The sequence below is a fragment of the Sipha flava genome, unplaced genomic scaffold (genome assembly GCF_003268045.1).
Source record: "Sipha flava isolate LNK unplaced genomic scaffold, YSA_version1 19171_pilon_pilon, whole genome shotgun sequence".
Lineage (NCBI taxonomy): Eukaryota > Metazoa > Arthropoda > Insecta > Hemiptera > Aphididae > Sipha > Sipha flava.
In genome coordinates, this window is record NW_020272638.1 from 361 (window position 1) to 11,976 (window position 11,616).

General features: G+C 29.6%; 3 protein-coding genes across 3 annotated transcripts; 2 read left to right on the forward strand and 1 right to left on the reverse strand.

Moving 5' to 3' along the window:
- The first annotated feature begins 2,048 nt into the window (after positions 1-2,048).
- Positions 2,049-3,004, forward strand: LOC112681473. Its single transcript, XM_025551726.1, has 3 exons — positions 2,049-2,153; positions 2,350-2,642; positions 2,722-3,004. Exons 1-3 carry the CDS (start codon positions 2,049-2,051, stop codon positions 3,002-3,004), a joined length of 681 nt encoding a protein of 226 aa, XP_025407511.1.
- Positions 3,005-4,014: 1,010 nt separating this feature from the next.
- On the reverse strand, positions 4,015-8,408 carry LOC112681474 (zinc finger MYM-type protein 1-like). Its single transcript, XM_025551727.1, has 5 exons — positions 8,354-8,408; positions 5,713-6,471; positions 4,785-5,645; positions 4,247-4,701; positions 4,015-4,092 (listed from the first exon to the last, which is right to left on the reverse strand). Exons 1-5 carry the CDS (start codon positions 8,406-8,408, stop codon positions 4,015-4,017), a joined length of 2,208 nt encoding a protein of 735 aa, XP_025407512.1.
- A 45-nt stretch (positions 8,409-8,453) lies between these two features.
- Positions 8,454-9,272, forward strand: LOC112681475. Its single transcript, XM_025551728.1, has one exon. It carries the CDS (start codon positions 8,454-8,456, stop codon positions 9,270-9,272), a length of 819 nt encoding a protein of 272 aa, XP_025407513.1.
- Positions 9,273-11,616: the final 2,344 nt, after the last annotated feature.

Consider the following 11,616-nt stretch of genomic DNA (forward strand, 5'->3'; position numbering starts at 1 on the left):
TATTATCTATAAGTAAACATGATGTCTTATTCAGAACAAATAGAATAAGATTGTTTAAGTATGTGATGTAAGTAAAATATTTATTTTTATTTATTTTATTATTTATTTGTTTATACATTATTTATATTAATAAAAAATGTTAATAATTTATAAATAGTTATCTACATGTTTTCAGTTATCATTTTACTATTAATAATTATATTATACTAGCTGACTCGACAAACGTAGTTTTGTCATATAAATTATTTCTAGAGAATATTTTGCTAGAAAAAAATAACTAATTAAATATAGGCATGTAAGAATGTGGGTAAGGATAAGGATATAAGGAAGAGATATGGAGTGCTACGAATGGTGACGAAATATAAAAATGATAAAACATCAAACATTTATTTTTTTAATAATTTATTAAAATTGATTCATTAAAATTATATATATTGCTAATTATGACAATATTAGTAAAAAACAATATCTATCCCTTAATGCAACAGAGTGTACAATATTTTTTGTTATCCCATCTTTCACCAACACAAACTGGATGGCTCGAGAGCACACCACGTATAATTATCCGTGTGAAAAATATGATGTGCTCAAATTTAAGCTACATACATTGTTTGGCTTTGAAACTTATTGATAGTCATTGCAAATGCCAATCTAATTGGAAATTTAAGGCGTTTTTAATTGTATTGGTACATCTGTGGGTATAATAGAGATTCGCGGTAATAATATATTTCCACCTCGGAATTTGCCATTTAAAATTATGGCTTCGATAACATTTTTCATTAATTTTTTAACAACTTATCGTGTGGCCAATTCATTATCATGCCGAGAGCGCAAAGAGCACGCATTGGCAGAAGAACTGCCAATGCAACTCGAATGTATAACAGAAGGCAACAAAATAACACACCAGAACGTTCTCAAACACTTGCATAGGAGCAACGTGACGCTTTGAGTATGAAATCTTCGTTTAATTATCAATCCGAGATTGATTATTTAAATATTAAAGCGCTTCAATTGGACGAATGACTATATTATGTCCTTAGTGCCATGCAAAGAAATGGAAAGATGAAACCCATGGACTTTGCTGTGCTGACGGTAAAGTTGTTTTATACCAATTTGAGGATCTTCCAGACTAATTAAAAGTTTAATTGATAATTCTTACTCTCTATCAAAACATTTCTTTGATAATTCTAGACGGTATAATACTTTGTTTCAAATGACATCGTTTGGAGCAAACGAAATAACTGAAGGGAACTTCATGCCCTCTTTTAAAATTCAGGGTCAAGTGCATCATTTAATAGGTAGTTTATTACCCGAAATTGGAAATAATGCTAAATTTTTACAAATATATTTTATGTCAGAGTCGGATCAAATATCTAAACAGCTGTCTGTCGTGTAATTTTATTTATTATTAAAATTAGTTATTTATATTAAATAAAGAGTGATATTTATTATTTAATAAAATTTTTACAAATCTATTCACCATCACACCTACACTACACCTGATTCAGTTCATGTTGAACAAACTACATTTATTTTGCGTTACCTTCATTATGATGTCATAGAAAAAATGTATGATATTAAAGAACGGTTTTTAGCTTTTGTTGACTGCAATAAAAAAACAGTTGAATCCATTGCAGATTTGATTCGCGAAACTTTAAAAAAATATAACATTCTACTTACTGACTGCCGCGGACAAGACTATGATAACGGTTCTAATATAAAAGGTGAATACAATGGAACCCAAAGTCATGCCACATTTACCATGTACAATCATATTATGTATATATAGGGGCAGCTCCAGGGGGCCCTAGGGGCCACAGCCCCCACCCAAGCCCGTACCGTATTTATAAAAAAAATGTATATTGTTAACAAAAAATGCATATTATAATATTTACTATCATACGACACGCACAAGTATGTAGATAGAGCAGATACCAATATCCAGACGTCAGTCCGTCAATTATCGGTGAGACGGTCGTGTGCGTTGCGACGTAATTTTTTTTCGTCCGTTTTGTTTATTTGTTTTATTTCTTTGTTTTCATTTAAATATGGAGAGAAAAAAAAGAAAAGTCGAGAATGAAAACTTACAGTTTTGTCCTGAATGGATGAACTTATATTGTTTTATTTTACCCGGTAGAGTAGGTGCCTTACCGGTTTGTTTAATTTGTCATCAAACAGTAGCTGTTATAAAAGTGTTTAATATTAAACGTCATTGAGACAGCACACAAGTCATTTGTCGAAAAATACCCATTGGGGGGTACTGAACTTCGTAAGTCAAAAATTGAAGATCTACATAAGAAATATGAATCGGCAACTAAAATTTTGAAACACGCAATGGCTAACCATTAGAAATGTGCTCAGGCTTCATTACAAATTTCGTGGACACTCGGTAAACTTATGAAGCCATTTACCGATGCTGACATTGCTAAAAAATGCATGCTTCAATCTGTAAGTCTACCGTTTGAAAATAAAAAAGATATTGTTGAAGCTTTTCGTCATATCCCGATATCAGCATCTACTAATACGAGAAATACCGAAGTACTGGCCAAAGATAATCACAATCAGTTGAAACAAGATCTATCTACAGCTGATTTTTATTCTTTAGCCTTAGATGAATCTTGTGATATCACAGATACATCTCAGTTTATAATTCGCGTGAGATAAACTGAACAATATCAGCGGGAAATTTTACGAATGTTATTAACACTTGCCGTTATCAAGGACTAGTAAAGGAAATGATTTGTACAATGCTGTAGTATTGTATTTTGAAACAGAAAATTTAAATTTGAAAAAAATTATCTCTGTTACAACCGATGGTACACCAGAGATGATTGACGTTCATCAAGGCTTTGTTCATAGATTAAGAAATGACCCTAAATGCAACTCTGATATTTTATCTTACCATTGTATCAAAGCGTCATTCTATCATTCATCAAAGCGTCCTTTGCTGCAAACTGGATCCGTGTTTGGAAAAAATGATGAGAACAGTAATGATTATTGTTAATTTTATACGTTTAAAATCTTCACTCCAGCACTGACTATTTAAGGCACTTCAAGAAAATGATACTCAGTTTGATGATTTACTATTTCATAATAATGCGAGATGGCTGAGCAAAGGAAATGTTATGCTAAGGTTTTTTAAATTACTGAATGAAATTGAATTTTTAATTCAAAGTACACATTTGACTGCCAAAGATTTTCACAAATTTATCAATGATAACAGTAACGTAGCAGAAATTGCGTTTTTGACAAATATATTCCAACACATAAATTCTTTCAACTTTAAACTTTTAGATAAACAGAAACTAATTTGCCATTTAGTTTCAGAAGTAAATTGTTTTTGTAGAAAAATTGACTTTTTCTTTACAAGATATTGGTAATGAACGTTTACATTTTCCCAACTTGCAGAAGATTTTGATGAAAAAGACGGGATTGATATCAGACATTTTTCAAAGTTTATGGGAAGTTTAAAGTTTGAATTCGAAAGACGCTTTGCAGATTTCAGAAAAATCCAAAACGTTGTACAACTATTCAGTGACGGCGCTACATATTTTGGGGCCCCGGGCAACTTTTTTGGGGGGGACTTAATAATTATACTATACGATGATACACAATTATTTATACTTTTTTTTATGCAGCTTATTTATATATGAATTACTTTTGTTAAGTAGTGAAAAAAAATCTATAGTACATCTGTAAATATTAAAATAATTTGTTATCCATAGACTATCTGATTAGGAAAAACTTACATAACGAGCATATTAAATTTACAAGTTACTTAAATGTTTTTTAAACTATAGGTAATAAAAAAAAATCATTTGTATAAAATTAAATACTCAAATAATAATAAAAATGATTAAATATATATTGTATAAATTAAATAAATATTACATTAGATTTTTACCATAGCTTTTACCAAACCTTTTTTTTTTCTAGTAACTTATTAGCTCGCTTATTAGTCTCAAATGTTGGTATTTTTACTAACTTTACTAAGTATTAATAACTATCCCGTAATTATGAACCTACCATGGTAGAAATTGTGGAATATGGATAGGGACAAAACCACAACAGAGATATAAAACGTTTAAAAACCTAAAATGAAAAATATAAAGAATAAATATAAAATATATTAATGAATTTCATAAATTTAAATGTACATTAAAAGTAATTAAAATAATTTTTTTCTTGCTTTTTTGCCAGCAAATTCATTTATAATATCATCATAATTAATTTTATCTGATATTGCCTTTTCAATTGATATTATAGACAACCCGGTAAGCTGTTCTTGGCTGATCCTATTGCGAAGATAATTTTTTATAATTTTTAACTTAGAAAAACTTCTCTCTGCGCTGGCTGAAGTGACTGGAATGGTTAAAAGTATCCGAAGAGCAACACTAATATTCGGAAATGAACCATTGGAATTTTTAACTATAGAAAGTGCTTCAAGAAGAGTTTGATTCTCATAGACAAGAGATCTGAAGATTAATAATTCTGCATATAAATCTAAAGCATCAATATCTTTTGAGTCTCTATCCGTCAAACGGTTTTGAAGGTCCATACAATGTTTTAATAAATCTGAATCTGCCATTTTTGTTAATTTCCTAATTCGAAATAAAAACCCAAAGTCATCTTTATAAGATTCAAGTTGTTTAAAGCGGGTTTCCATTGAGCTTATTGCTTGATCAACAATATAAAAAAATACTCTTGTCAAAATATTGTTTCAACATCATATCTTCTTTCATATTCTACTTCATAATTGAACATTTTCTTTTTTTTTCTTAAACGAAATGATTTAAAATTAGCTTCAATGTCATTTTCTTCACAAATTTCTTTTGCTGTTACTATAGAGTTTTCAAATCCTGTTTGTTTAAACGATCTTAAAAAAATTAAAAGACTTTCCAACATTTTATTAGAAATGTCTATATCAATATTTCTACCTTGTAAAATTTTGCTAACAACATTCACTTCTATTAAAATACTATACCATATCACCAAACTGAGAACAAATTCAAATGTACTAATTTCATTAGCTAACGATTGAGCTTCACTCTTTGACATAGTATCACTTGCTTCTCTAGATACTTCTTCCAAAGCTTCTATGATATTTGGAAGTTGATAACGAAGGGCTTTCACACTATTTACACGGCTCTCCCACCTTGTCTCTGACCACTTTTTTACTGTTAATAATTCACAATGCTTTTTAAAAATATCCCATCGACTTGTTGAAGCAGAAAATATTGTATAGACACGTTGAATAGTTCCAAAAAATGTCGAAGCCTGAACTGAATTTTTCACAGAATCTCTAAGAACCAAATTCAAGTTGTGTGAAACACAAGGCGTGAAAAATGCTCTAGGATTTTGATTAATAATTCTAGTTTGAACTCCTTGATATTTCCCGACCATATTTGAACCATTATCATAGGCTTGACCTCTGCAATCCATAATATTAATACCCATCTTGTTTAAATTTTCTAAAAGAATATTAGAAAGATTTAATCCTGTAGTTGTGAAAACTGGAATAAAATCCAAAAAGTACTCTTCAATATCAGGAGATTTTGACTGATCATCATCATACATATTTACTACTCGAATCATGAGTAACAATTGTTCATTGTGGCTAATATCAGGTGTGCAGTCCATGATTACTGTGTAATATTTAGCTTTTTTTCATAAAATCAACAATTTTTCTTCTGATATTATTTGACATTAAACTAATAAATTCATTCTGTATTTCATGACCTAAATAATGCACATGTGTTTCAGAATTTGTAATTCTTTTAACATGTTCTATAATGACGGGATCGAAATTGCTTAACATTTCAATTGATCCTAAAAAATTCCCATTGTTCTTTGTAAATAATACATCTGATTGTCCTCTAAAGGCATTATTATTTTTTGCTAAGTAATGAATAACAGATACTATTCGTTTAAGAACATCCCTCCAATGCATTTTTTCTTTCTCCATTAAAGCCAAATTTGTTTTATTGATAGTTGTATCAGATGATATCCTTAATTTTAACTCATTCCAGCATTGTATAGATTTATAATGTATTATAGATCTTTCATGCGACTTCAATGTTTCCGAGAGGTGTTTCCAATCATTAAAACCACTGTTTGCTAAACGGCAATCATAATTATTGTCATCAATAATTTCTTTACTAAAAAGCTTACCAGCAAAACAATTGACACAATTTTTAGTCTTAGAGTACACTAGCCATTGACGATCAAATACTTCATTATTGGGCAATTTACGGTAGTAATAATTAACACTGAAACTTCTTTTTGGATATTCTTCATTAGGTGGAAAATCAAAGTTTTTTATTTGCATAGGACCCAACTTAACAATTTCATATTTCATAATATGAGTTAATACCTTAGGCCATGTAGAAAGATCACTCAAATCATAAACTTCGACGTTTTGACCATCATGATTTGTTGAAACAGAGTAATTTTCTTCTTCTATACTTGAAACTTAGAAAGTAAGTGGTTTATTATTGTCTGAACTTGTACTAGTAGAGTTGATTTGCATTTCAAGATTTTTTGTGATCTATAATAATTTAATGAAAATACTTATATGTAATTATTTTTTATTTGATAATTATCATTACTTAGACAAATGCTAATATATACTTCTAAATATTGAGAGTGAGCTTATATTTTTTTTTACATCTTTATACACATTATAGTATTTAAAAATAAGTTAAATGTATGTTAAATGTATTCTAATGTTTTTTTAACAAATAGCTTAATTTGGTATGTATCTTTTTTAATGATTCAATAATTTTATTGTAACAAAATAATTCTCTTTTAATAATGAATTATTTAAATTGTTATATTAGTTATGCTTATGTGTATACATTATGTACACAAAATACTTAAATTTAGTAGGCACCTATATCTAGTATTTATAGTAGCACTAACATACTAACCTCATCATCATTTATATCAACTATAGGAGTATTTGATGAGTCAAAATATTTATTTAAAGATCCACGCTGTGTGTTCAAAAATTCATCTTTTTTTTGTTTTTTGGCTCTTTTAAGATTACCAGAAAATATTTTCTTTACTTATCTTTGCTAGCCATTATGTATTAGTGATTCAAAATTGATAAAATTGAATATAAGTACTTAGGTATTAATCACTTGAAGATTATTAAAAATCTAAAACATAATTTGGAAATTAAAATTGTTATCCTATAAATAACTAAATGATTATTACTTCATTATATCATTATTCATTAATTAAAAAAATTATATTTACTTTTTTTGTTTAATTGTTATTTCCAAGTATATAAAAATAGATTCATTAATTCTTATGAAAAAAGAAAATTAAAAATCCCATCTAAATTGCAAGTAGGTTCGGTAAGTCATATACCAACCTTAATAGAAAACATTGTAATGAAGAATGATAATCAATCATTGATTTTATAGTACCTATTATATCAAGCCAATAATATAAATATTTTTCAATAAATGCACGGTGGGCGGGAATAACGAGCTATGTAACACTTTTTCCGATTTCATGTTTTTACAGAATCCCGTGGTGATGCTATGAAGCAACATCGATCTATTTTAAAAATCGTAAAATTCCTAAAATATTTTTATCATACACAATCACTGTGTACAAACTTCACTGTTCTCAGTAAGTTGACAAGACGCGTGACGTGCAGAAATCGCGATTGTGCAAATTACATTTGAAATAATTTTAACTTTCATTCATAAATGAATTAGTTCACAAAATAATAAAATAACGGTCAAGTTATAAAAAAAATGGTACAATATGTAATAACGTGCTACATGCGTTCCAGATAATATTTAAATAAATGTGTACATACATTTTTCGTTTTTAGTCGTTCCTGTACAATTTATGAATTGCAACATATTTGCAACCTTATTCACGCCCACCCTTCAAATAGTAATTAATCAAAACAAAATAATATAATAATTAGGTACCTCATAAATGCTTGAAGAACTTTTCGATTTTTTCTCTTTTGTTATCTCATACACGTCGATCAATATTCAATTTAACTATTATTGACAGCAGAATGCAGACTGCAAACATAAGTACTATGCACTACCACACGATTCACGAGCATAGTTTTAATGCACAACACGGAAAATATAATATATCAGCAATAACAATAATATCATGATAGATAACCATCACGACAATTTCGGGTTTATGTTTCTATTTTTAAACGTCAATGTACACAATATAGTATACCTATTATAGCCGATGACACGAAAATTTCCCTGACCACCATACCCGTGTACCATACCACTCACGGAAGCCATGGGTTCTCAAGCTAATTATTATTTATTATATTTTAGTTAGTACAGAAATAGTTAAGTACAGAAATACTTCAAATCCTGGTTCTTCACTCTTAACCCCAATAAAACCACATCCATAGCGTTCCACTTGAGCAACAGAGATGCTAACAGGGAACCAAACTAATGAATGACGATGCTTCAAAATATCTTGGGATCAAACTGGACAGAACATTAACCTACAACCAACACCTCGAAGATGTAAAAAATAAACTGAAAACAAGGAATAATATTATTAGTAAGCTTGCCGGAACAAGCTGGGGCTGCCGAGCAAATGTACTACGCATATCGGCCCTAGCCTTGGTATACAGTGTCGCGGAATATTGCGCCCCCGCTTGGGAGAGAAGTGTACATACAAAAAAGGTTGACACCCAGTTGAATAATACTATGCGAATCATCACAGGCTGTGTCCGGGCTACCAACCTACAGTGGCTTCCAGTCCTTTCGAACGTAGCTCCCCCGGCGATTCGAAGGCATCTCTCATCTGTCAAACTATTACAGAAAATCAATAAATTAGTGAATCTCCCTGTATATAACGACATAAATAACGCACCATCTAAAAGATTAAGATCAAGAAACCCAATCTGGTCAATAGAAAATAGTTGTGACAGCATGGAGGATATGTGGAAACAACACTGGGAAAAAGGTAATGCAAAAAATAGACATCTGATAAGCGACCCAACCCAAAGAGTCCCAGGATTTGACGGCCCGAGAGCCTTATGGACCAATCTAAACAGGATACGAACGGAGCAGGGTAATTGTAACTACCTTCTACACAAGTGGAAGTTAAAAAACTCTTCCTTATGCGACTGCGGGCAAATACAATCCATCAAACACATTGTGGAGGAATGTCCTCAAACTAGATACAAGGGAGGAATAGAGGGACTTCACAAGGGCGATGAGGAAGCAATGGACTGGCTGTCTAAGACCAATGTTCGACTATAAATATATTATGAGCTCTTATTATTATTATCTTTGTTATTGTTAAATTTATTTATTAGCTTATTGTAAATCTATCTACTCTAGTCCTCGTTACTTTGCTAATTTAATGTTTATTTAGTTTTATTTTATGTTTATTTAATTTTGCTTTTCACCAATAAACCTACGCCATATGAAAAAAAAAAAAAAATTTAGTTTTGATTGTTTTGTAAAAAAAATTAATTTTTTTTATTGTTGGTGTTTCTTTTTAAGCAGTATACATCCCGGGGCCCCACCAACCTCGGGGCCCCGGGAAAATGCCCGGAATGCCCCCCCCCCTAGCGCCGTCACTGCAACTATTGAACAGAAGTTTTACTTTGCAGCCTGACGGTGAATTGATTAACGAAGCAGTAGAAGTTAGCAAATGCAACCAAGCAAATCTTAAAATTAAAATAATTGAATTCCAATCAGATGAAGTTCTAAAAATTTTGTATAATGAAAAGTATTTAAAAACTCAAATTGATTCGTCATATGATAAACTTTGCGCATCCCAGTAATGACTGTAAAATGTGTATCGTGCATGGTGTATCTGTATTATTCATAGACATATTAAAATGTCTATGGTATTATTGTAAAATTATGTTATCAATATATATGAAACTGACAAGGTATTCCGGCCTCATTTAAAATGGCGACTGTTGGCCTCAATGAAATACACGGATTACATAGGCAAGTTAGCTATCTAGTTTATTATGTATATCTGTTAATACATATCTATAATTTTATTATTTTTTTACATAAATATTTATTGTTAACAATTTTTATGTATTTTATAACAACATTTCTATTCCAATAAAAGATTTTAAACATTTGTCTAGGACAGTGCTCAAATTGGGGTGGTGCGCAGGGGGACGGAGCTCCTCTATTTTTTTTTTGCGTACCCCAACTATATTTTTTCACCGGAACGACGGGACGGCATGTTCATGTTCATCTTAATTGATGTCCAAAATAATTTTTATGTGAATTTCAATTTACGTCAATGGGAAAATGAATTTACGGTTTATAATATCAAAACTATTTTTACAATTAAAGATTATATTTTTTATTTATTTATTTATAATAAACGGGATAAACCCTTTTGAAAATACAGTAGAAGTGAATGACATAATATTAAGTAATTATCAGTAGTAACATATAAACTATTTTCATACAATTAAAAGATGAACTAGAAAAGTTGACACTAGAAAAGTAATCAGCAAATAGATTAACCGTTTCAGAAAGATTTTTAGATGCTTTACTATTAAATTTAATACAGTCAGGAATATTGTTTTTCGATTTCTAAAGAGAGAATTTATATAATTCCAAAATGGTTTAATATTTAATGAAATACTATTTTCAATATCTGCAATGTATCGAGTGTGACAATTTAAATTTAATAATTTTACTTTTTTCCTAAGCTCAGAAAATTTAATATAGTTTTCAGGAGAAGGAAAAAGTTTATACTTTTTATGGGCAGCTTTCTTTTCTATTATTAGGTTTCGGAGTTCTCCATTTGACAAACAATGGAGTAATTATTATAGATTTTAATTTTCGGTACAAACAGATTGAATGAGTGGTAAATAATTTCGTGAAATTTATTAATTATAGCATCTAGAGACAAATTATTATCAAGATTCAGATCAAAATCAATATTAGAAAGAAATTGCGTAATTTCATTAAATTTACATTTCTTAAAATTAAAAATATAAGGAGACTCTAAATGCTCACTAAACAATGATTTTTCAAATTTAATTAGAAATTCAATTGGAGGATGATATTTATCAATTGAAGGAATAAGTGTATCAGACAAGTAAATAGAAGTGAGTTCGGCTTGATCACTAAGCATTATACAATCGAGGGTTCGACCAATACAGTTTATTATGCTATTACATTGTTTTAACTTTAAAAAGTTAATATAAGTATTATATAAGATATTACCAGACCTATGATTTTGAGAGTTTGGATCAACTGACCAGTCGAAAGTGTTTAAGTTAAAATCACCAGTTATAACAAAATTGTATTCAGGGAATTTAAAATAAATAGACTCGACTGTATTACAATGATTAGAATAAACATCAGAGGATGTACCTGGCGGAATATAAACACAGCCTAAAATCATTTTTATATTATTAAATGTAATTTTTAAATATATTTGCTCAATTTCAGCAATTATGGGAACAGTTAATAATTCACAGCTTATTTTTTTTTTTATGGCAATTAATACACCCCCACCCCTAGTTTTTCCAAAACTTAAATTACGATCATTTCTATATATATTATAATTAATATGATAAAACCAAGTTCAACATCAAAAACATTTGTGTTCAACCAA

Excerpts from the sequence above, each read along its gene's own strand:
- LOC112681473 (XM_025551726.1), top strand. The coding sequence starts at position 2,049 with ATGGAGAGAAAAAAAAGAAAAGTCGAGAATGAAAACTTACAGTTTTGT. Across the intron at positions 2,154-2,349 it reads GTAGAGTAGGTGCCTTACCG|AAATGTGCTCAGGCTTCATT; the intron begins GTTTGTTTAATT and ends GCTAACCATTAG. Across the intron at positions 2,643-2,721 it reads GATATCACAGATACATCTCA|GACTAGTAAAGGAAATGATT; the intron begins GTTTATAATTCG and ends GCCGTTATCAAG.
- LOC112681474 (XM_025551727.1), bottom strand. The coding sequence starts at position 8,408 with ATGGATGTGGTTTTATTGGGGTTAAGAGTGAAGAACCAGGATTTGAAG. Across the intron at positions 6,472-8,353 it reads CCAGGATTTGAAGTATTTCT|TTTCAAGTATAGAAGAAGAA; the intron begins GTACTTAACTAT and ends TTACTTTCTAAG. Across the intron at positions 5,646-5,712 it reads AATACAGAATGAATTTATTA|TAATCATGGACTGCACACCT; the intron begins GTTTAATGTCAA and ends AATATTACACAG.
- LOC112681475 (XM_025551728.1), top strand. The coding sequence starts at position 8,454 with ATGAATGACGATGCTTCAAAATATCTTGGGATCAAACTGGACAGAACA.